General features: G+C 42.9%; 2 protein-coding genes across 2 annotated transcripts in view; both read left to right on the top strand.

Annotated features, from left to right (window-relative positions):
• Nucleotides 1–26,444, top strand: part of LOC125889186 (TLC domain-containing protein 3A-like) — a 198,612-nt gene that overhangs the window by 68,858 nt on the left and 103,310 nt on the right. The gene's annotated exons all lie outside the window — the stretch shown is intronic.
• The window catches only part of smtnl (smoothelin, like), a 42,091-nt gene that overhangs the window by 8,083 nt on the left and 7,564 nt on the right, over nt 1–26,444 (top strand). The window contains exons 3-8 of the mRNA XM_049576923.1: nt 23,524–23,605; nt 23,851–24,105; nt 24,200–24,256; nt 25,127–25,187; nt 25,278–25,418; nt 25,514–25,637. Of these exons, the coding sequence (XP_049432880.1) occupies nt 23,524–23,605; nt 23,851–24,105; nt 24,200–24,256; nt 25,127–25,187; nt 25,278–25,418; nt 25,514–25,637 (720 nt within the window). The remainder of the gene's footprint in view (nt 1–23,523; nt 23,606–23,850; nt 24,106–24,199; nt 24,257–25,126; nt 25,188–25,277; nt 25,419–25,513; nt 25,638–26,444) is intronic.

Here is a 26,444-nt window from a genome sequence, read left to right as displayed (position 1 = left end):
CAAAATGTGTACATATCCCGTGTATTTTGAAAGGCTGCAATCATGTGACCAATGTTCTGATGGGAGTAAACAAGGAGGCAGTGCAGAGTGGTCTTGTAAGGAAACAGGTTGGGGTGGTGGATGGGTCACAAAAACCCAAACTTCCTTTGGAACCTTCCTTTGGAGATGGGTGTTCAGAAACCGTGCGAACTTTGAGTCATTTTACAACATATCCTCACATATCCTCACCATGTTTCTTTTCCTAAACTTAACTTAACGTTAATTACGTAACTGTGCGTTAAGGATATAACATGCTAATTTGTAGGATATCGTACGAACCGTTCTATGAGGATACATTGTATAGATATAGTGAAATGGTCAGTTTTGCTCTCCGTCACAGTAACTAGGGTTCCCGCACATTTTCATGGACAAAATTTCAAAACTTTTCCATGACCTTTTAAGGACCCGTAATAAAATTTTCATTTTACTGTGTCTGCTGCGCTTGCTGGCCTGGTTACGATACTTTTCTATACACACACATGCAGGAGAGTCTCACTTCCCATAACAAACACCACCACACTACGTCGCATATACACCTAACGTCTAAAAGTAGAAGGCTTGGCCGCTATAAGTCATGGAGAATGAGAACTGTGCAAGTTTTACATTTGTATCAAGCATCAGATAAGTTGAATTAATTTGCCTTACCTGACATTGCACGTCCTTCGATGCAAGTCTTGCACATCACAATGTCGATGTTGAAACAATATACCGTGCAGCCCTAAGTTGAGGCATATCAGCTACATAATGTCAACGGCTAACTTACAGACGTACGTTTTTTGAGCAGGTCTGTTATGTGTGCAAAGTTTCATGAGTTTTCGAGCACCTCTAGCGCCTTCAAAATGTGACTGATTGCCCGAAATAATAATAATTACTTCAGTTTTAATCAGGTCCTTGAAGAGTTCGGTGCTGAGGCCCCAGTGAAAGCTGAGCTGAAATGTAGCAGTAATGTCCTTATTGGCCTTGATGATAAATGTTTTGCAATATTTGGGAAATGTTGTCATAATTTGCCGCCGCTGTTCCACTTTTATGATTCACTACATCGGAATTTGCATAAAAATACTTGAATGGAAACCCAGCTGTGTATTAATGTGTGTGTGTGTGTGTGTGTGTGTTTCCATCTGGAGGGTTTTTGGGGTCTGTAGAGACGCAGCTGTGTGACTCTTCTCTATTGTCCTCAAATGGTTCTGGGCAACAGGAATTAGTCCAGATTAGGATTAGGGCAAAGACCCAAGCCTCCACAACAATGTCTCTTCCTCCTCTGTTTCATACACACACACACACACACACACACACACACACGTCAGCAGACAACTCCACTGTTGCCAATTACAGTGCCAAAGCAGCCTTCTCAATGGGCCATTGTGTGGGTTCTTGTGCTTCATTGGGAATACATTGAGTGTGGAGGGATTACAGAGTCGACCCTCCTCTTCTTCCTCCTCTCTGACTCATTCCTCTCCTCTTCTCCATCTCTCACCCACACCCTTATCTGACCTCAGCAAATGTTTTACCAGAAGCTGATACTCTTTATGAACTAGAGATGACAGTTTGTGAGCCTACACATTTTGAAGTTTCATCTGTTTGATGAATTAAAGTTCAGATGTTCAGCTGAAACGTTTAACTTTAATAGCAGAAAAAATAAACAAATAAATAAATTTACCTCAGGATCAACCTGAGGTGCACTTAATGCTTTTTCTGGGACTTTGAACATCTCGCTGTCATCATCAGCAGAGTTGCTCAGTTGTCATGGATATGACTGGGACCTAAATATGGAATTCTGGTTGCATGATAACCAGGTGCTCATACGTCGTCGGTGATCACATGTGGTTGAAAGCTCTGGAAAAGCTAGTAAGTGGATCTTTAGTTAAAGGGACGTTCCACCAATATTACATCTAATAATGTACTCATTGTGGTTAGGACCACTCTTAGCCCGTGTAGAAGGAAGCGTGCATCTACTGCTAGCCCTCCTCGCCAACCCGGTCTCACTCCAAAGTCATCGAATACGTGGACGTGATATGCAGCCAGTCCCAGCAGCGTCAGGAGGGAAACAATGTAAGTTAAGGGGACAAAAAGTCCTTTTTAAGACAGGCAAAGTTGCAGTAAAGTTGCGCTGATTGGACAAAACTGCAAGGTCTCACAGAATTCAAGAGGATTAGCCGAATTTCCGTTACTTGTTGCTATAACAAGAGACGGATCTGAGGTTTGGTGCAGTGTCTGCAGTGAAGCGAGTGCTGTGCCGGATCATTGTGGTGAAGAGAGAGCTGAGCTGGAAGGCAAAGCTTTTGATTTACTGGTCCATCTACCTCCCAACCCTCACCTATGGTCATGAGCTCTGGGTAGTGACTGAAAGAATGAGATCGCGGATACAAGCAGCCAACATGAGTTTCCTCCGTGGGGTGTCTGGGCTCAGCCTTAAAGATAGGGGGAGGAGCTTGGACATCTGGAGGGAGCTCAGAGTAGAGCCGCTGCTCCTGCACGCCAAAAGGGGTCAGTTGAGGTGGTTCGGGCATCTGATCAGGATCCTCCTGGGCGCCTCCTGTTAGAGGTGCTCCTGGCGCATCCCACTGGTAGGAGGCCCTCAGCACGGGGTCTGGAAAGCATCACTGGGGAGAGGGACGTCTGGAGTACCTTGCTAAGACTGCTGCCCCTGCAACCCGGCCTTGCATTTGAAAATGGATGGATGTTAAGAAGTTGCTATCACAACATGGCAACTTCCTGGTTCCTGATTTTTGATTTGTGGTGATCTGCCCCTTGACCATTATTTCGGCAAAATTTCCTCATCTTCATCGTTCTGTCTCTGGCCCTGTTTTCTGTCACAGAGACACACACTCTTTCATTTTCCTTCTTACCTTCACATACCTTTTCAAACCAAACCTGTGCCACTGAAGACTCCACCACTGCAGAGTGTTAGACACAGTACATTCCTCTAGCGCTGCATGTTTGAATTCATTAGCAGATGAACAGATCAGATTAGTGCAGTCAGGTCAGAAGGTTATCCACTGTTCTCGTCAATGCACGGAAACAGGGTGATTTATGGCTCAGAGCAGCGCTTGCATCACAGCTTATGTAAAAAGTTTGAAGAGCTGAATTAAGGGTTGTGTTTCTTGTTTGGTCTCGAGGACGGGCTGTATAGATGCTGCAGGAGTTTCCACTTACAGGCGTCACATGCTGCAGTTAAACGTCAGTAAATCGTTACCATGCACATATTGAGGTTTTCTTATTGTCATCAGTGTGGTACAGACTGAGCAGACGATTTCATTGGTGGCTGAAAGAACAAAACCCCTTTCAACAGATTCTTGCAGGAAGCAACAGGATTTATGGGAAATGTGGTTTTAATCTGGAGACACATCTGTACTCACAACGCCGCTGCTGCGAGACAGAAGCTACGCATTGTCTCCACCCCTGTCTCATTTTGAAAGCAATTACACCAAATTAATTTGGTTGTTTTATAACGTAGTATTAAACACTTAAGGTGATATCTGATTATCTGATTTCATCCTACAAGTATACTGATATGTGTGTGTGAGTTAGTACAAATTCCATCAGGTTGCACTCCCCCTGACACTCCCTCCATCCCTCCCGCGCACCCATTACCTCCGTCTCCCACTAACATTACACAATTTGACCTTGATGCTATCTGTGTCTGTTTTAGTTTAGTCACAGTGTGAGAATCGACTGATGCATTATACTGAAACGTGCTGATCCTGGTCCAGACTGAATTACACTGTGATTACCGGCTGCTGGTGCACAGAGCCACCTTTAGCATCAAGTTATGGAAAAGCTGAAACAATAATTGTGTGTTTGCTGCAGTGTATTTATACACATGCTCATTCTGTACATGTGGAGGTAGATTTTCCTGCATGCTGTGATGTGATGTAGCAGCTAGCTGGTGATGTTTTGGACCACATGAAGAGATGTGGTCGTATTTATGTTGTTCGATTCACTGTGAGAGAGAGTGGAGGTCGGCGTGAGCAGAGGGTTTGCAGTGGAGGTGGCTTGGCCAAATGTGTGAGGAGAAAACTGACCCTTATCCTGTTATCTTGTTCATAGTAAAGATGTTATCTATCAGGCTTCCCAGGGTCATGAAAACCCTGGAAAGGTCATATAATTTTACAATCTCATTTTCCAGGCATGGAAAAGTCATGGAGTTAGTTAAAAAGTTTTGGATAACTCATGGAATTTCATTGAATCTCAACTAAGCATTACAAGCCTTATCTTCTGTTACACGCCACATTTTTTACTTTGTCATGACTCAAAAAATGACATCCGTAGAAACGTTTGGTCTCAGTTTGACCTGGAGCATCTGCAGATTAATTCTGTACCTGACATGTTTTGAGCCACTTAAGCTAGGCATGATATGAGATGAATAAATCCCTATCTTTGTTATTTTTGCTGCCATCTTGACGGGAGGGATCACTTCACCGGACGCAGCTGAGTTGCATTCCAGCTGTAGTTGCTGTGACCCGTTTTTTGTCCCCTGCACGTCATCATACCACACTTGGAGGGATTCAGAAGTGGAGCGTTTTGTCCGCCCGACTTTACAGACCTACAGATTTTGATGATTTGGTCATTTTTCCTTGACGATTTGTGCTTCCAACCTAAACAAAATAAGTAGGCTATGTAGATAAACGGTTTCAATTTTATGGCTGAAATACAGATCAACAGCTTTGGCCAAACTCTTAGATATCCTCATAAGACTGGTTGGGTCAAAAATTGGTGCAAACATAACCTCTGTCAAACAGAGGCAGGAACTATTACTTTTTCTTCAACACAGAAACTAAGACAGATCCTTCCTGTACAGAAAATGCTTTGATTTTGGTTAAAATGTCACCTCACCACACTCAGAGACACTTCAGCCAGAGACTCTATACATTAAATGCTAATTAAATCAACGATACCATCAGTACAGCACATGGCATTAAAGTACTGTATCAGCAGAGTGATAATGAGGAAGTGTCAGCTGATGACACACCTACATGAACATGATTGGATGTTTCAGTCAGCTGGTGAATGAGCCGATGGTGGTGGAGCATGAATGAAACATCTGATGCCAATCAGCTAATTCAACCATAACTTCAGCGTTCTGCCTGAACTGACGCTCTGCACCAGTCGTACCTTTAGGAATGTGGTGTTGAGTCTCTTACACACACACTGATGGTATTGTTTAGTGAGGGGCTTTAGATGGAAAGGATTTATTTCAGCAAACCAACCAACTATATTCAGGGTTCATACAGTCATGAAAGACCCGGAAAAGCAATGATATTTTAGAATTGTAATTTCCCGGCATGGAAATTATGCTAACCACAACAATTAATTTCATCACAAACAACACAATTCCACGAGTTTTCCAAAACTTTGAATGATTTTTACTAATTGCACGACTTTTCCAGGCCTGGAAAATGAGATTGTGAGATTGTGATTTGTGCTCCAAACTATGTGATATGGTCTTGAGTCAAATAAACGAAAAGAAACGAATGAAATTCAATGACTTTTCCAGGTTTTCCATGACTGTTGGAATTCTGTTTATTGGTTAAAAAGTGTATGAATCCTGAATATGTAGCGTTACAGAACTGTTTGCTTTATACAGTAATAGTTTGTTTTATGGTTTGAATGAAAATAATTCATTTAAAAGCTTCATATAGATTTTGTAGCGTTGTTTTGTTTGTCTCCATGACAACGATATTTGACATTTACAAGCTGTCTCTGCTCTCCGACCATCTCTGATACTGTGACTGTGCGAACTTCTTATCTGTGTGTCTGTGTATCTCTATGTAGCGTCTAGCAGCACTCATCCGTCCATCTATCCATCCATCCGTAGACTCCTCCCTATCTCTGTGGCCCCTTCCTCACCCTTTCACCCCTCCCCCAGCCTCCCCCCTGAGAGCTGGGCTGCATTTTAAGGCTGGATTCCTGGCACCAACCCCCCTACGTGGCTATTAATACAGCCATGAGCAAGACAGAAAACAGAGCCTCCAACACACACTCACATGAGCATGCTCTAAAATGCCAAATATATGAAGTGGCTTTGGAGTCTAATTTAAAGAGCTGTCACGGACTGATTCATCATTTCACCATTTATCATTTCACAATCCGCTCTGCACCATTGTTGGTCTCTCTGTCTGTTATTACAGTAATTTGCACGAGTGGTTTGGCAACGTAAAAGTCTTATCAAGGCCAGTTTGAGTTTGGCAGTGTCTTATTCTGATAAAGACATGCTTTTAGCACCAAGTTAAAACAGATTTGGACTAATATAAAAGAAGAAACTGAAAACAGGGTACAGCTGAGGAGGAAGCAAATGAGTGCGTGTGTGTGTGTGCGTGTGTGTGTGTGTGAGTGTGTGCTGGGGGTTTAACAGAGGTATGCGGCCACTCCCTGGCTACCCCTGGCTCTTTTAATGACTTCCAGACAATAGGCCGTGTTCCCGTCATCATCTCTGTGGAAACAGGTTAATAACTGACTGGCCGGTGGGACAGCTCGCCCCCGCTGCCCTCTGGAACCAGTAAGCCTTACTGGAAGTCACCCTCAGAAGTGGATTTTAAGGGTTGCCTCTTTGGCTACGTCAGCTCAATCCACCATGGGAATACTTCACAATTTCATTAAGCTGCGCTCAGATCCAGCGTTCTGGAATAATGCCCAGGAGGCACTTTAAGGAAAATGGGTTTTAAAGGTTGGGTGACACGGTGCAGGGTCATCTGTGAGAGAGCAGGGGTTCCTGGAGCTTTCAGCTTTTGTCAGACATTAAGTCTCCCGCCGCAGGAAGGTGACCCAGATATAACTGGTACTCTGGGCATTCAGGGGCTCAGGAGAAGTAGGAACATGACCCAGAGTTAATCTATGAGCCTGTCAATCACTGTGAGGATGAAATTCAAAATGTAAACCCTCCAGAGGTTGGATGATGGCATGCTGGAGGTGAAACCACATAGATGTTTCTATAACAAGATGAAACTATTAGGAGCCCTGCAGGGAGATGGGAGCATCGCAGCAGCTACAATAACAACATACAGTGAGTTTAAAAAGACTAAAATAACAATGTATATGATAGGGTTAATATTTAGATAAAACACAGCTGGCAAATCCAACACTACGACATGGTATGTGGCAATATGTGAATAAAGAAAGAATAAATAGTGGCCTTATCAGAGTGTGCAAAAAATGGCATAGCAAAGAAAACAATATGTATGATATGACTGTATATATCCAGTATGGATGGATGAGTCACTGAAGGGGCCTATTGGGCACAGAGCCAGGGACACACACTTGCAAACTTTTGCTCGAATTAACACAAACCGAACCAGGAAGAGATTTAAAATGAACGCAAAGAGACACAAAAAGAGCACAAACAGATGCAAAGGACCTGCAAAGGGACACAAAATTAACTCAAAGAGACTTTAATGACTAAAAACAAACACGTGGAGACATGAAACGACTACTGAGAGACACAAAACAACCAAAACAGACATAACATTACTTAAAAGCCTAAGATTACCTCAGTGACACAAAATGAACTCAAAGAAACTTAAACAACTACAAAACATCCCAAAACAACCACATGGAGACATAAAATTACCTCAAAGAGACACAAAACTAAAAAAAAAGGCTCAAAATTACTTCAGGAAGACACAAAACATCCACAAGGAGACACAAAGTGACTGCAAAGACACAGAAAATGAGTAAAGAAAAACTGAAATTACCTCAAAGAAACACACAAAACAACTACAAAGATAAACACAACAACTGCAAGGAGACACAAAATAACCAAAAGGGACATAAAATTCCCTCAGAGACACAAAAAATTACCTCAATACAACACAAAATTAACTCCAAGAGACTTATTCCACTACAAAACAATACAAAACAACCACATGGAGACACAAAATAACTATAAAGAGACATAAAATTACCCCAATAAGACACAAAATTAACTCAAAGAGACAACTGACTACAAAAAAACACAAAACAACCACATGGAGACACAAAATAGCTAAATAAAGACACAAATTGACTACAGAGAGGCACAAAACAAGCACAAGGAGACACAGAGTGACTGCAAAGACACAAAAAACAACTAAAAATAGTCCCAAAGTTACGTCAGAGAGAAAGAAAACAGCCACAAGAAGACACTAAATGGCTAAAAAAAGTCACAAAATAACTTCAAAGACACACAAAACAACCAAAAGAGACACAGATTACCTCAATAAGACACAGAATTAACTCAGAGACTTAAACAGCTACAAAACACCACAAAACAACTGCAAGGAGACACAAAATCACTTCAGAGAGACATGAAACAACCAAAAGACACACAAAATTAACTCAAAGACACTTAAACAACAACAAAACAGCCACATGGAGACACAAAGTGACTACAAAGAGACAAAAACGACAAAAAAAAAAGACCAGCTGGGACCCTTCTGTGTAGACTTTGCATCTTGTTCCTGTGTTTTTCTGACTTCCTCCCACAGTCCAAAGACATGCAGGTTAACTGGTGACTCTAAATTGTCCGTAGGTGTGAATGTGAGTGTGAATGGTTGTCTGTCTCTGTGTGTCAGCCCTGTGATAGTCTGGCGACCTGTCCAGGGTGTACCCTGCCTCTCACCCAGTGTCAGCTGGGATAGCGACCCTTAAAGGGAGAGGTGATTATGGAAATTCGGTCTGGACCAAAGTGGTGGGCAGAGAAGTCTGATGGAACCAGATTTGAATTTGATAAAACACCAGTATAACCAGAGATAATGGTCCAATCCCACGCCACATTACTACGACTCTTTCTGTCTCCAAACACACGTACACCACCTGTCCAGCGCTCTCTTTAGACCTGGTGGTGAAGGAAGAGGTGACACAGCCTGTCTGTATTCTCTGAACTTTCACCTCCCAGAGGTCAGCACGTCAGACTCCCCCACCTCCTTCTGCCCTCCTCTGCCTCACTGCCAGGAACAGAGGGGGAGAGGAGGAGGATGATGATGGAGGAAGGGAGGTGGACAGGGGAGACAGGGGAGTCACTCTCTATTGTTGCCATATGTTGGAGCTAGACGTTACAGACAGGGGAGTACAGGAGTGAAAAATGATCTCCTCCCCACAGCTAGCAGGACCTATTGCTCATAGATACGCAGCCTGGAGGAGACTGAAACCATACTGTTCTTCTTCTATGATTTTAATAAATGTTAGCCAGTAACGTAACCAACAACAGACAGGCAAAGCATGATGGGAGAGTGGGAGCAGTTAAAGATGTATTCTATATAATCATAGTGTTATGTGTACTACAAATGCACAAAATATTATATTTATGTTTCTTTGTTTGCAAAAAGTCATTCAGAGCGTTTGTTGTTGAAGTAAATAAATGTCAATTCAAAGTGTTATACTGACAGAGTGCTTTTATTTTGAAAGAGACTGTATGCAAACTGTGAGAATGTGTTGTTTTGGGTCAGTTGCACCTCAGAAAGGTTGTTAGTGTTGTATTATTTGAGAGGGGTCTTGGTCTCTAGACCATTTTTTGAAGGTCTCGTTTCGGACATTTGCACATTTTACTGTCACGGTCTTGGACAAAGAGGACTTAGACAGGATAAGACAGATCAAGACGACAACCTCTACCGCCTCCTCGTTAATGGATCTAAGCATCAAAATGAGCCTGACCAGGCCTCAAGGCCCAAGGTCTGGCCACTAGATGTTTGCTGGCCCCCTCGGTCTGGCTCCAGAGGGGGACCCTGGTAAGGCAAGGTACTCTTTCCCCAAATGTGCCATTTCATTTAAGTCTTTTTGAACCGTTCCAACTCTGGCCCCTCCCCTGGGACCACTATCTTAGAACCTTGGTAGGGAGACCCTACCAGGCTATACGCCCCAGACAACACAGCTCCCAGGATCACAGGGACACGTGAACCCCTCCACCACATAAGGGTGGTGATTCTTGGAGGAGCTGGAAAGCGTTGCTGGGGAGACAGGCATCTGCAATACTTTGCTCAGCCTGCTGCCCCCGTGATCCAGCTTCAGATAAGCGGTTAAAAATGGATGGATGGATGAAGTTCTGTTTTCACAGAAAATGATGGACACAGTCCTCTTCAAAATAAACGTACGTCTGGAGTTGTTTGACCCATCCACCATTCCTCCCGCCCACCTCATAAGGACTTTCTCGCTCTTAATACTACGGTAGCTACGGTAGATACAATGTCCAGTGACAAAGCAGTGGTATTTTACGAGTTGGGAATGAGAACGGGCTGAAGGGTCAGGTGCATCCAGAGCCCTGAATGCAAAATTAAGGTCACACATGTTGTTTGCAAAGCTGACATTCTGGCTGTAGGCGCACTTGAGGAAAGATCATGAAATGTCCCAAATAGAAAGTCTTCATCCTCATGAGGGCATGAATTTGTTCAGTAATTGTTGTTGTTTCAGACCAGAAGAGACGGGCTGACCGACTGACATCACCGTCCATTGTCTCAGCCGTGGGTGAAGTAAGCACTGTCTGTACCTCGCACATAAACAGAGAGAGCCACAGATTGTTACAGACCTCAAAAACACAAATACACTCGTGGTTTCAGATGCAGTTTGCAGAGTCGCACATGTGAAATCATGTCTTGCACCAGCCCACACTGTACCCTGCATTCAGCAGTACTGTGTTTATGTAGAGGACTTTTCTCTGTACTGTCGCTCTCACCTGCAATTAGGCTTTTATAAGCTCTCGGTTCAAAGGCTGTGCATATTTTCCACTCCCAACCCAAAGAGGTATTCCCTAGCAGAGAAATTGCAGGCTGTGTGAATGTATTTGAAGAACAGGTGGTTTGACTGTGTCTTTCCTCCTCTGAGAGGATTCCTCCGTAGACTCCCCGGAGGAAATTACAGAGCAGGAGTCCTCTGTCACTTACAGTTTCCTCTGATAGCTGAGGAGAATCCTGCTGATGTCTTTACAGTAGCTGTGTGTACACCAGAGCGTGCTGCTCGCTCCATATGTTACAAATACTGTTTTTTATTGGTCTTATAGTCAAATACAAAGTCATTGGCTGTCAGTTATTTACTGATGAAGCAAACTGTAAGCCTGTTCTGTCACCTCTCTGCTGCTGCACAGCACAAAGACTTCACTGTAGAATCATATGTGGCCTGAAGACAATCTTGGTGTTGATACCCATTCTTACTCCCCACCACTGGGTAGTGCTTCGGAGGAGAGCAGGCAGCAGCTCAAGAGAAAGACCTTTGCTCAGCGGCTGTACTGGTTTGAATTCGGACAGCGCAAACCCCCCTAAAGCTCGACGCTCAGTGCACAAGTCTAGTTTACTCTCAGACAAACTGAATTACAATATGCTCAAAGTGAATTTGGGGATCTTTGCCTAATGACACCAAAATGTAACTGCCTACTCCAGCTTTAAGTGTTAACAGTCCAAAAGATGCACAATATTAGCTTAGATATTAATTATGTGACAGAAAGCAGGAGTTTAAAAACTAACACTGATGAACACCCTTAATTAAAGCTGAGAGTTGGCCCTTTAAAAGTCAACACACCATTGTTTCATTTCAAATGCACCATGCTGGAGTGCAGAGCCAACACGTCCATGTGTCACTGTTGTGAAACTCTGAGTGCACTGTGGGTTTCCCAGCGATACCCTCACCAAATAGTCACCCTCCAGCAGCCGAGCCGTCCCGTCCACACCTCACCCCCACCCCTGCCAAGTCTTTATTAAAGTGTCAGTGATGAAGATGCTTCTGACAGCTTCACAATATCCTCCGACTAAACACAGGACGTGGCGCTCATACCTCCTCCTGTTTGAATAGACGAGTTTCCCAGGGCTCGTTGTCCCAAGGCAAACAGACAATGTTGAGGCAAATATTCTGCTATACATTTTGTTAGCCCTACATGTCCAAACCTCCACTGTGTTAGCATTTTAAGAGGAATGGGAACTGTATGGAAACAATAGGATTCAGGTAATACATCATAATGTATCAGGGCAAACACTTTGTTAATTGATGGTTCGTACTATATCTAGCAAATTAGTGCCTTGCATATGACGTACTTTATGGAAGGTCTCATAAGTCGTACCTAAGGGTCACTCAGTTTCACATGGGCCTGAACACCGGTCTCCTGGGGGAAAGTCCTGTGTTTGTTGCACCCATCCACCGCCCCAACTTTCAGTCTTTATACGATTCCATCTTTATTCCTGTCGGCGCATTGTTCACATGATCACAGCCCTCCCGATCATGTGGGTAATACACAAATTACTAAGAGGGAGAGAAGCTGTGCTGCTGCCAGAGGAGCTGCTGAATGAGTTCCCTCTGAGCGGTAAGTCACGAAAAGAGTCTGAGAAGTCCGGGGCTGTTCATAAAACATTCAGAAGTTTATTCCACACTACTGAAGCTGCTCCTCTTTTTGGAACCACCGCAGAGTCTGTAATAATTTCACTTTCAGCATGTTCTCCCTGTGTCAGCGTGGGTTTCCTCCAGGTGCTCCAGCTTCCTCCCACAGTCCAAAGACATGCAGGTTAATTGGTGACTCTAAATTGTCCGTAGGTGTGAATGGTCGTCTGTCTCTATGTGTCAGCCCTGTGATAGTCTGGTGACCTGTCCAGGGTGAACCCTGCCTCTCACCCAGTGTCAGCTGGGATAGGCTCCAGCCCCCCCGTGACCCCGAACAGGATAAGTGGTTATGAAAAATGAATGAATGAATTAAAAATTATATAGGTATTATGGTGAATTATATATGGCACACCTCTGCCTAGTATACATACAAACAGTGCCTGAGAACAGCCTGACCACCATTACGTTAAAGCTAACTTTTGGCAGAGTACAATAGCATGCAATATATTACCAGTACCAGCTGGCAGCCCTGTGTCACATTTTCGGTAAGCCCAGTTTATGCTACATGGAAAGTTAGCGAACAGCTGTTCAGAACATGTTTTGATTAAAATTTCCTGTTTGGTTAAGTTTGTTTCTTGCCAGTAGTCGTATCGCCAGAATTTTATTTGGGTAATTAAGCTAAGTCTGCAGAGAACAAATCTGGATTCGTCCAACGTTGACCTCAGTGTAGCTACATCTGACTGACAGGGAGAGATGTCCAGAAAAGATGGCAAAAACTTAGTTTGATCAAACTCCCTCTTTACCTTCCTTTTTTTCTTCCCCCTGTGTCTTTGCTCTCACGCACACTGAGGGCTTTTCAACATTTTCTGCTCTGTTTCACTCATTTCATCCAAACATTTTATTAGTTCCCCTCTCATGATGCAATGAGGCGCTCTGGGGGAGTGAAGGATTTGTTGTTCCCTTAAGAAAGAAAAGGAGCTTTTGTCTGCTCACCCTTCTGTCACTCCATTATGAGACTGTTTTGAGACAGATTGTTCATGTACCCACATTTATAGGTTCATGAAGAGTGTTAAGAAGGTGACAGCTGCTAGTGGCAGCGCAGACTAAACAACTGGTCAGTCAGCTTTGTTTGATTTACTTTATAGACGTCAGGGACAAATTAGGATGAAGCTAAATGTAAACACCTCCTATACGTCCATCCAAGGTCTCCTACACAAGTGTCATCTTCGCATGATGGCTTCTGCTTTTAGCCACTTATCAGCAGACTGCGAACACTCCAATACACACGTGTCTGCCAGTAAGAACAAACGTGACTTGTAGTGCAGCACTGACTGATGCAGGTTTGTGAGGCTGCTGTCAGCTGATAGGTTGAGGTGATGATATGTTTAAATTTGATTCCTAATTTGCAAGGATACAGAAGCTGTGTTCGAAATCGCTTCCTATCACGGATATAGTGCACTATATAGTGTGCCATTTTGTAGTGTTGTTCAAATTCTCCGCGGTTAATTTCATTCACTATATAGTGGACTATAAAATACCCACAATGCACAGCAAATGTGAGTGAACAAACGATGTACCCTACATTTTACTCCCGTATACCACAATGCAATGCGGTCGTCTTTTGCCAGAGGAGAAGAAGAACAACTTTAATTGTGCCAATAGTTTGCTTAGATCAGCTAGCATGTTAGCTTAGATTTTTTTAGGCTAATTACCAGTTGACGTCAGCGAATCAACAAAAGGCACCTTAAACGCCTAAGATACATTTGCCTTTGCCTCCGTCTTTTCCTGAGGAGCAGGACTTGGGTCAGCAGCATCCAAACAATCACCAGAATCATTATTTTAATACACAAAAAGAAAAGAAACGAATAGGATGCTAGCCGGTAACGTTAGCTCACGAGCTAACAATAGCCACTTAGCTCGCAAGAGCCAGGTAGCTTGTAGCTCATGCACTATCGTGGGCTATTACAGCTCACAATGCAGACACACAACCGTAGCTGACAAAACCAAACGTCCACACCATTGACATTTCAACAATTTATTGACAAAAAGTACAACCACCATACAGTTCGATCATCCTCAAAGCACCCGGTTTGTTTACATGATGCTCGGCGCGTACACTTGCGCCACAGGAGTATGCAGCGCAGCTACTGACGCAATGACGTTCAGAAAATTTCAGTTAGTGTCCGAAATCTCGTTCAGTCGTTCCCCATGTAGTGCACTATATATTAAACATGAAATAGGAAATAGTGAGTGAGTGAGTTAGTGAGTGAGTGGATGGTTTCGAACACAGCTAGAGTTTCATCCTACTCCCCGAGGTGAAAAAAGTTCAACTCAGAGCAAATGATTTTAAAATCATCTGGATGATTAAAATCAGATGATTTGAGAGGCGGGCCTTCTGTGGTCGTCACAACAACAAGTTTACAGTTGGTAAACAATGGAAGAGAAACTGGTGGTAGTGGTTGCTGGATACTCAGAGCTATATGGCCTGATGATAGACAGCAGGTTGTCAAACTGCCCCTGAGTCATCCTAAAATCTGCCTGTAAACGTCCATGATGGAGGAGAAGCTCCTGGACCAACTGGTGGTACTCCCCATGATCCAGCCTCTTTTTTAGGGTCTCATGTACCCACACAGATCTCTGTTTATCTGCTGACAGCCTCTCACCCTCAACCAGAGCTACAGACAGTACCCTCTGCCTCAACATGGCAGCAGCTACACACTGATTACTGTGAAATAAATAAAAATAAATAAACCATAGACTGATTACATGGGAAGGTTAGGGTAAGGAGTGTTAAGTGTTTTTTTTTCCTAGTGAGAGAAAAAAAAGTGCAGTGCACCTCACGTTTTGCAACTTGGAAAACACCTTCTGTGATCATCAGGGGCTTAGAATGCTGACGAAGAAAGAGAACCAAGAAAATTCCTTATGTCCATCAAATGCTCGAGTTCCTCCATGAGTCAGAAGTTATGAAGGACACAAGACATTTACAGAGGCTACACTGTCATTGATGAAGCTAGAAGTAAAATGTGATATTGTCTCAATAAGTTTTTATCTCAGCTTTGTTCTGAAACTCCAGAGGCTTTGTGTAACTTGGAAAACTCAAGACTCCGTCACATTTATCTGATTTAATTGCCGTCAACATGAAGAACATTTTCCACTTGTGCAGAGCGCACAGCATTTTCTTTACGACAAACAGATGCAGATAGCTATCATGGAGCAGCTGTACAGAATATTTACTCAGGTTTTCACTGCTGATGAAGACTTATATATCCACATCTACTCAATGTATAAATATTTGCTGTGTAGCAGCTGCTAGCAACAATATTGACCTCTGGTAGAAGGCTGCACTCGAGAGCTTCCTGGCTACGATATATATCAGTCGGTCCTGTGTTTACAGAGTAAGGAAAAGGTGGAGTAGCGTCTTTATTGCTCTTTTCATTCTAATGACGAAACAGCACATAAACCAACAGGAATAAAGTGGATAAAATGATAAAGCACGGATGAAGAAACGCAATATTTGAACTTTGCTCAAGGCCAGGGAGAGAGTGAAACACATTTGAGTGCAGGGCTCCTTGTGATCGATTGGAGAAGCTGTCTTGCTGACATTTAATAAAAGCTGATAATCCTCAAAACAATAAATCAGTCCATCAACTGCAGAGTAAATCCAGCAGGTATCAGTTGGTGTGTGTGTGCGTACTCATGAGGTTCTTGTGCCAAAGTGTTTGTGCTTGTTAAAATGAATGCGTGCACAAATGTGATGGGCGCAGCATGTCCTCACGGTGAGCACCGTGCCACGTTACGTGTCGAGCACCAACGTGTTCTGCCAGCAAAGAAGACCTCGAGATACCAGAGAGTTTACAGGAACCTCAGCAGCTCCGCTATCATGTTTCCCCCTCTGACCCGCCGTGGACGTCTGACGATCTGAGTGCTTAAGCCGGGAAAGCTCCCCTCCCCAAAGCCAGACATTCTGCAATTTGTCTCCCTCCTCCTGCTGGATAGGCAGCTGTTTCCACCTCACCACCACGTCCCTCTGCCTCATTTCCCATCATGCAATGTACAACTGCTCCCCTCTGCCGTCCTCACCTTCTCATACATAATGGCCTCACTTTTTCCCTTATTCCCTTCCAGGTGTGTCACCCCCTACTCTTTATGAATGACAACCTCCTAACACACAGACACTCTCTCTTCTTGCCTTGTCTTCACACACACACACACACACACACACACACAGCCCACCAGCATTCCTATATGGTGAGCTCAGCCAAACACACACACTTTTACACACCCCCAGCCATTTCCTCAAGTGAGCACAGCATGTTATCTCACAGCAAGAGCAGAGCAGCATATTGTTCTTTACATGTGTGTGTGTGAGACAGGAGTGGTTTTAGGTTTCTGCCTCACTAGAGACTCTCTGTTTGCTGGCAATATATATAGAAATGGTAAATGACTGCACTTGTATAGCACTTTTCGAGTCTTCCAACCACTTGAAGCGCTTTTACACTACATGTCCCATCCACCCATTCACACACTGGTGGCCGAGGCTACCGTACATGGTGCCACCTGCTACTCGGTTACCATTCACACGCTGTCACACACCGGCTGAACAGCCATCGGGAGCAGTTTGTGGTTCAGTATCTTGCCCAAGGATACTTCAAAAATTGCCAGTCTTCCGATCTAATTATGACCCTAGGCCCACCCCGTAGTTTGGGAAACCGGGCAGCAATGCAGCATTGACGTTGTAGATGGCAAACAGAGACAAAGCTCTGAGCAGAAATGGATAAAGAAAGGGGTGTTTTTAATGGCCAGGCGGTTCTCTCGACAAGACCAAAGTTATTTGCATTTACGGTCCAGGTGAACTGAGTTACCTCTGGAGTTCGTTGAGCTGTTTAGTTACAGCAGTTGAGTTACCTTTACAAGTGTAAAGTTGGACACTACATTGTGTTAGTATTACTAAGTAATGCTTGTTGCTTGTTGGGCTTGAGTTTGTCATGGTATGCTTTCAGCATTTTGAGCATGCAGTACCTTTGAGGTTATTCTGGAGAACATTCTGGACAGTATCTGTAGTTGTTTTGGATTGTTTTAATAATAATAAACATACATTTCCATAAAGCAAGCATATCTGTCTACTCTCATGTCGATAAGTGTGTTAAAAACTTGAAAAATCTCCCTTTAAGGTAGATTTAGAACAGATAAAAAAGGTACTTTGCGATCTCTGGAATCTGCTGGAGCCACTCTCCCAGTTTGGGGATCACCGTCCCGAGTGCACCACTGTTGCCTTTACTCTCCGCATCTTTTCTAGCTCCTCTTTCAGCCCTTGGTATTCTTCCAGCTTCTTGTGGTCCTTCTTCCTGATGTTGCCGGCGCTCAGGATTGCTACATCTATCACCACTGCCTTCTTCTGTTGTTTGTCCATCAACATGATGTCCGGTTGGTTAGCCATCACCAGTTTGTCAGTCTGGATCTGGAAGTCCCACAGAACCTTAGCTTGGTCATTGTCAGCTACCTTAGGAGGTGTCTTGCATTGTGACCTTGGGACTTCCAGCCCATCCTCAGTGCAGATGTTCCTGTACACGAACCCATCCACTTGGTAATGGCGTCCCATGTACGCTCTTCCTGCCTGCATCTTACACCCTGCTGTTCTGTGCTGAACTGTCTCAGAAGCATCTTTGCACAGCCTGCACCTGGGGTCCTGTCTGGTGTACATGATAACCTCCCAGGCCATGCAGATAGTTTTGGTGTGCAGTTTTGAGATATCTGTCCCTGACATTTTGTGCTGCCACCCAAAAATGTGGCAACCAACTCAGGTTGGCATGCTGTCATAGCAGTGTAGCAGTGATTTGAAATAAATAAATCAAAAGTCAAGTGAATGTTTTGCATTCATTTGATCACCAGTCAAGACACATTGCTTCACTTTGTTGATATGGACTTCAAAACTGTTTTGAAATGCAAAATAATGGAATTTTAAACATGCAATTAAGAGCGTGATAACAGCAACAAACAACTGCATATGTGTTGAGGATTGGATCAGATGATTGATAAACAAAACAAAGATGTTACCATCGGAAACACTGCCGCCCTGACTCATTTTGAAAGAGCACTAGTCAGAGGGGAAACTGCAACCTGGCCAACCAGTGGTGTAATTTCACTCATTCAGTGACAGTCAGGTTTACAGGGCTGTCCCACACTTTGCTGCGGTCCAGCCAAAAAGACTCAAGAACTTGTTGCTACGATGCGTTGTTTAAAAAGTCACCCTTAATTACTGCTTCTCCTCACTCTGAGGAGATCACAGATGAACGTGAGTGGTTCAGGTTGTTTTTCTGTACAGTCACATCCACCACTCGTTCATGTGGTGGTTTTTCTGACAGCAGAGACAAGCTGACCAGATGCTGCGGCTCTGCTTCCAAACACGCTGACGTTATCTAAACACAGAGCCGATGCATCAGATGCACCAGTGGTGAAACATATCTGTCTACATGTCACAAGTGTTTAAACAACCAGCTGAAAATCTCCTCAAAGGTAGATTTAGAACCAGCACAGATACAGGTACTTTATACTGACTCCTCAAAACCTGCACAGCTATCAGCGCTGCACTGTTGACCTGAGCTTGAGTTTGAGGGTTGAGTATCTCAGCGGTTCCAAGGACCACAGTCTTCCGGACAGAGACCTCAGATGTTGTACCTGGAATCTGCTGGAGCCACTCTCCCAGTTTGGGGATCACCGTCCCGAGTGCACCACTGTTGACTTTACTCTCCGCATCTTTCTGCTCCATGTCAGCCCTATGTCCTGTCTTCCAGCTTGTGGTCCATGTCTCTCCTGAATGTTGCAGGGCTGCTCATTGCATCACATCCATCACCACTGCCTTCATAGTCTGTTGTTTGTCCTGGGACTACTTTGCCCTGGGAGACCCTACCAGGCGCTATTAGCCCCGAAAAACACCGCTCCCAGGATTACAAGGAAATGCAAACCCCTCCACCACGTTTAATTGGCGATTCTTGGAGGAGATTGTGACCAGACAAATAAGATCGCAGATACAAGTGGCCTAAGTTTCCTCCGATGGTTGTCTGGGCTCAGCCTTAGAGATAGGGTAACGAGCTCGGAGTGGACCCGCTGCTCCTTCATGTCGAAAGGGTTCAGTTGAGGTGGTTCGGGCATCTGATCAGGATCCTCCTGGGCGCCTCCTGTTAGAGGTGTTCTGGGCACATCCCACTGGTAGGAGGCCCCGGGGCAGACCCAGAACACACTGGAGGGATTACATATCTCATCTGGCCTGGGAACACCTTGGGGTCCCCCAGGAGAGGCTGGAAAGGGTCGCTGGGGTTAGGGTTAGGATGGATGGATGGATGGATGGATGGATGGATGGCAAACAAAACCAAACTTTTAATTCCAGTTTTTTTAACGGTCCCCCTGCTATTGGGGCCCTGGATAACTAGTCCCACATTCCCCCCGACTATAACAGCCGTGCAAATAGACGATGAAATGTGAACTCTGGATCCTGATGATGTCTGACATTCAAACTTGATCTCAATCATCTCAGCAGTCAGGCTGCCAGATCACCAGTTACATTTTGGCAGCTCTCCCATCAGTGAGTTTGTCAGTGACAGCGGCGCCTGACTTAAAACAAAGACTCCTCAAGTCTTATCACAGGAGAGGAGGCAGACACTAAGAACAGACAACAACCAGCTCATTTATCCACATGCTGCTGACTTTGAAGTGCGTCGAGTCGTGTCGTGCCTCGCCGACGTGTTGGTTCATTTTGTTTTGTCTGAAGTCATGTCAAAAAAACCCACATGTTAGAGAAAAGTCCAAAACCTGGAAAGAGTGAGATGGTCCAACGATGACTCAATGAGCAGCGGACATCTGGATTTCTGTTTTGGTTCAAAGCAGAGGAACACGATGCTGTGACTCTTTGTCTGTGATCCAAACACAACATATTGGTTTATGAACGGAGACAGAACTCACACAGGATCACAGGGGCAACAAGTGCAATGTAGTTAAAATAATTAATGATATTAATTAATTAATTTAGAATTGATTGATTTTAAACTTCTGTTGTTTGTTTTTAATGCCATCAATGGCCTGGCTCCTTCCTACTTGTCTGAGATTTTAACTATCCGTGATCATGGTAGGGCCCTGCGTTCGTCGGGTCAGCTTCTGTTAGAAGTCCCGAGGTCGAGATACAAACAGTGGGGTGACCGTTCTTTTGCTGTTGCTGCTCCCAGACTGTGGAACAAACTGCCCCCCGACATTCGCACCACTACTGATCTCGGCCTTTTTAAATCGAAGCTGAAGACCCACTTTTTTAGATTGGCTTTCAATGTCTGACCAGGACTGTCTTGTTTTTTTTTCGGGTGTACTTATCTTGTCTGTTCTATTTTTATGTACTTCTGGAAGGCTTTTAATAACCTGCAGCACTATGGCACTTTCCACAGTCAAAACCTGTGTTTTATGTATTGTTTTTCTGTACTGTTTTATGGCTTTGTTGTAAAGCACTTTGGGTAACTTTTGGTTATTGTAAAGGGCTATATAAATAAAATTTGATTGATTGATTGATTGATTGATTGATAATACTGGAGGCAGTCAATCAATACAACTGATCAGCACCACAGTGATTAATTCATCTAATGCTTAATCATCTGGCATCATCAGTGTGCTGCTCCTGTGCTTCTTTCAAAATTTCTTTGTGCTTTTTCTGAGATAAGGTTTCCAAATTAAAGTTAGTACAATTAAACAAAAACATCTGTTAGACTGAACAAAATCCTCATGAGCTACTGCAGGGTTACTGGGTTAATTCGCTAAATGGGTAGGCTATGCTAATGAGTAAACTTGCCAATAGACAAGACTATTAGCGAGTTAGCTTGCTAAGAAGGTAGGCTATGCTAACAAGTAAGCTTGCTTGACTAGATTTTTGTTGACAGAGATTAAGGCTAATATTTTTCAGTTGCAAATACTGCAATCACCACATTTTCACAGCCTACCTAGTTAGCAAGCTAACTCACTAACATTCCAGTCTATTGGAAAGTTTACTTATTAGCATAGCCTGCCTAGTTAGCAAGCTAACTCGCTAACATTCCAGTCTATTGGAAAGTTTACTTATTAGCATAGCCTGCCTAGTTAGCAAGCTAACTCGCTAATATTCTAGTCTATTGGCAAGTTTACTCGTTAGCGTAGACTGCCTAGTTAGATAGAAAGCTAACTCACTAATATTCTTGGCAAGTTCACTCATTAGCATAGCCTATGTAGTTAGCAAGCTAACTCGCTAACATTTTAGTTTATTGGCAAGTTTACTCATTAGCATATAAGCATTAGCATATAAATATCTGTAATGGGACCATTTGCAATCACCACATTTTCACAGCCTACCTAGTTAGCAAGCTAACTCACTAACATTCCAGTCTATTGGCTCTAGCTCTAGGATCTGTTGTTAACAAGCTTAAAATATGTAGAGATCTTGGATATTCTACCTATTCACAACTCTACGATGCATGTGTCTCTCCTATATTAAATTATGCTTCAGGGATATGGGGTTTTAAAGACTGTAAAGTGGCAGACTCTATTCAAAACAGAGCTGCACGCTGCTTCTTAGGTGTTCATAAGTTTGCCCCTATTTTGGCTGTTCAGGGTGATTTGGGTTGGATTCCTGGCTCAATAAGACGCAAATGTGAAATGATAAGAATGTGGAATCGTCTGCTCAATATGTCAGATAACAGAGTTAATAAGAAAGTTTTTCTTTGGAGTAAATTGCACAAATCACCATGGGTTAAGGAGATTCATTACATTTTTGGAGAAGCTGATTTACAATATATATTTAGCAATAATTTAACATGCATGCATGATGCCATCAGAATAAAGTTACTTGATGGATTTGAGATCAAATGGCTAAATGAGATTTTATTAAAACCAAAATTACGAACGTATATTCAAATTAAACATAACTTTGGCCCTGAATCCTATGTTACTGTAAATCTAACGAGAAGCCAAAGATCTTTAATTGCACAGTTGAGAACAGGAATCCTCCCTCTGAACCTCGGTTGGCAGATTTAAAAACCTCCAGGAGGACGATAGATTATGTGAAGTGTGTGATTTGGGAGAAGTTGAGAACGAATCGCATTTTCTTCTGTATTGTCCTTTCTATGATGATCTAAGAACACAGATATTCAGTGATTTATTCGTTCAAAATTTAGAAATGTTCTGGGGGTCTGATGACGATAAAATGGAATGGTTGTTTAATTTTAATGTTTATAAGTTGGCTAATTTTGTTTCTAAAGCATGGAAGAAGCGTCAGGATAGGATATTTGTCTAATATTAATTGTAATTTATGTTTCTACTCTGGTTTCTGGTCTGTTTTTGTTGATTATTGGTGTCTTGTAAGCCTGTTTGGGCTGGGCACTTTGTGCATGACACAATAATAAAAATTCATTCATTCATTCTATTGGAAAGTTTACTCATTAGCATAGCCTGCCTAGTTAGCAAGCTAACTCGCTAATATTCTAGTCTATTGGCAGGTTTACTCATTAGCATAGCCAACCTCCTTATCAAGCTAACTCATCAATATTCTATTCTATTGGCAAGTTTATTAGCATAGTCTACCTAGTTGGCAAGCTAACTCACTAATATTGTAGTTTACTGACAAGTTTACTCATTAGCATATAAGCATTAGCATATTAGCAACTGTAATGGGACCATTTTTTAACAGACCTCATCGTGTCAAATGACCTGTAGTGACCTGTGGGATAATCACAGCCTCATGAAACTTTACAGGCACAAACTAGAGACCTGGGGCATTCAGAGGATGTTTTATTTTCATAGGTATATTGACAATAAGGGGGTTTCTTAGCAGTTTCTGATACCAAATCACAGAGTGGATTTTTCAGTTCCTCAAGGTCTTAACAAATGCTCAAATTTAGCACCCAAACTGTCTACAAATGGTATCAACCCAAAAATTGCTAACCGCCTCCATGTGGCATATACTGTTGACCTCATATATCCCCATAAAGATCCTGTGTCCCCTAAAAAAAGCCAAAAAATAGGTCTCTGTGGGTTTCATAGGGTTAAATTGCTGGCTTTCAAAGCTAATTTTCCACCCTGTTCTCTGTTTTGGAAGTAAAAACACTCCACCGGCAGCTCTCTACCGGTCACCAGTGAAGGTCAAATATGACCTCATGCACCTTTAAAGAAGGTTGCTGGTGTGTTGTTGTTCACTGTGGTTCTGTGTGTTTTCAGAGTATTGAACGAGAGGAGCCAATAGAGGTGGACCCCGCCCCAACACATGCTGGACTGGAGAATGGACACGCTGTCACCACAGGTAATGTCACAAAAACAGGATTAAATGATGAAGTGATGACATTTTAGATCCAAAAGGTCAAAAGTCAACTTTACTGTGACATCATAATGTTCTGCAAAAACACTTTTCTGGCCATTAGGTAGCACCATAAGTCAGGAACAGAAGGGGAGACATTTGGTCAGATACTGAATTGGTGACTCTGGTATAGAAATACATTAAAAATACTTTCATTAATGGAATCATTTTTTACCTTTTTATCCATCCAGAGAATTCAGAGTTGGTACATGGTAAAATTTCTCCACCCAATGACTTCCCACACGAGCACACGGCCCCTGTCGCCATGCGGATGCCCCATCTGCCCATCACCGCCACGACCAAAACAGCAGAAATAAAGGGCCCTGACTCTCCCAGCAGCCCTGTTGGTTCTCGTTCCCCTCCACTCTCCGACGCCTCACCTACTGGCCAATCAGCTGCTAGCTCCAACCAGATCCAACCAATAGAGGAGTCTCCAATTCAACCAGGTGAATTGTTTGTTTATTTATTTATTTATTTTTTACATGGCTGCAGCAAAATATACCTCTAACTTTCAGTTTCCCTTTCCTTTGTTACTGTTAGTATCTTCTACATGGACACCTACACCTGTCAGAACTCTGGGATCTCCCCGCCTTCAGGGTAAGCTTTCAGACACATGTTCTCTCCTGCTTGCTCAGCTGGCACCAGATGTCAATATGATGACAAAAATACATTGGACTGTAACGTCAGATAGATGTCAAATCTTGGTTGGAATGAAAATCAGGTTGATGTATTTTAAATGTCTAATGACGTTAGAATTTCACGTCATGATGTTTTGCAGACGCTGAGTTTTGTTCTTCATACCTTACGACTAAATGTCTGTGTTCTACATTAACATGACGTTGGCAGTAGACTCTTGGAAGATGCTGGATTTGGGTTTAACAACACAACTTAAAACCAACAAAATATCAACGTCATTTGTCGTCAGTGTTCTACATCAAATTGACGTTGGTATTAGATGTTGTCCTGACATTGAATTTTGGTCACCTAGCATCACAACTGAAATTCAACCAAATATCTTCGTCTAATGACACTGGCGGCCAGCTGGGAAATGACAATATCATGGATATGTAAAATGTCCAAAAAATAGTTGTTAAATGTGCAAAAAATATTATTAAAATGTCTAAAAGGTATTTGTAAAAAGTCAGAAAAATATTTGCAAAATGTCCAAAAATATCAGTAAAATGCCTGAAAAATATTTGTAAAACATCAGAAAAATGTTATTAAAATGTCCAGAAAAAATTATTAAAATATCCAAAAAATATTTGGTAAATGTTTGAAAAATATTTGTATTATGTCCAAAAAAATTAGTAAAAACTCTAAAAGAAAAATATTTAAGTAAAATATCAAAAAATATCAGCAAAATGTCTGAAAAGTATTTGTATAATGTCCAAAAATATTTGTATTATGTCAGAAAAAATATTTGTATTATGTCAGAAAAAATATTTGTAAAATGTTTGTGTCTTGCAGAGAAAGCAAACTCAGCCCCGCCCAAGTCTGTGACCTACTCAGGGTTATTGCAGAATGACAGGTGAACAAAAAGTGACTCATGAACGACGTCCTTTAGGATAAGTTAAATGCGTTTTGCTTTGTCTGACCCTTCTGTGCTCCCGTCCTTTAGAGACAATGATGTAAGCAGTGGCAGATCCTTCGGGCAGGTAGGAGAGAAGAGGCTGGTGAGGTCGCAGACTCTACCACGAAACATTGGCGCTCAGGCTCGTCGATCTATCTTTGAAAGACTGGACTCTGAAGCCAGTAACAGGTACATGCTGCATCTGGGGCACATGGGAATTGTAGTAGATATGAGGCTCCTTAACACTGAATCTGTATTCATGCCCTGCTTCTGTTTACATACAGTCGCCCCAAACCAGTGGAGTCTAAACCCAAACTGAAGCGGTCTCAGAGTTTTGGAGTTTCCAGCGCCAGCAGCATCAAACAGATTCTTCTCGAGTGGTGTCGCTCCAAGACCATAGGCTACCAGGTAACTCAGTGTTGTCCACGTTCAGCCTGTTCAGAGACACATGTTCTAACATTTGGTCCAAATACTATAAGTTGCTATCAGGCTCCACACAAGACCAGAGCTTCAAGTACTGCGCCTGTTGAGCTCACTTGCACAAATATTACCTTACTGACCATATTCCAAAGCAGATCATAGTTGATTTTGCGAAATGACTCGTTTAAGTATCAGGATTTAATCCAGTCAGAACGATAACAGTAAGTAATGCTGATCATCAGGGTAACTTTATACAATTGAGCCATTTTGGCTTCATGCACAACTGACCAACTTCCGTAGGAATGAATGGGGCCCCGCCACCAACCCTGTATCCTGTTCACTTTATACATCCATGGGTGTTTAGCCTAGCTTCGCATGAGGCCTTGACACAGGGGAAAATGGCCAGCCTGGCATTCCTCAAAATTATATATATTTCTACAACAACTTTAAGCATCAACAATCAACATTTTGTATCTCGTCCGTTTACTCCTGGAGTGTCCAGACTTTCTTGAATGGGGGTCAGCTGCTTCTCACGTTATGGGGTCTCTATCAACCACTGATACCTTAGAACCAAAAGCAACCCTTCAGACATGGTACCAAGACTCCGTTAGACTCTGGTCTGTTAGCGTTTCCTTAAACAGAACCCTTTAATGTGGGCGGGGTTGTTGTCACTCACTGCTCCGTCCAGCACTCGCTGTATTTCCTCATCAGCGGTGACACAGATGGAAGTCTGCACCTGGTTTATCGTCCACAGAACGAGGCTGCACGCCCACATTTTCAGAACAAAATAGAACA

Source organism: Epinephelus fuscoguttatus, linkage group LG5 (genome assembly GCF_011397635.1).
Source record: "Epinephelus fuscoguttatus linkage group LG5, E.fuscoguttatus.final_Chr_v1".
In the NCBI taxonomy this organism is placed as follows: Eukaryota; Metazoa; Chordata; class Actinopteri; order Perciformes; family Serranidae; genus Epinephelus; species Epinephelus fuscoguttatus.
Note: the sequence above shows the minus strand (reverse complement) of the source record. Positions and strands in the feature narration are given on the sequence as shown.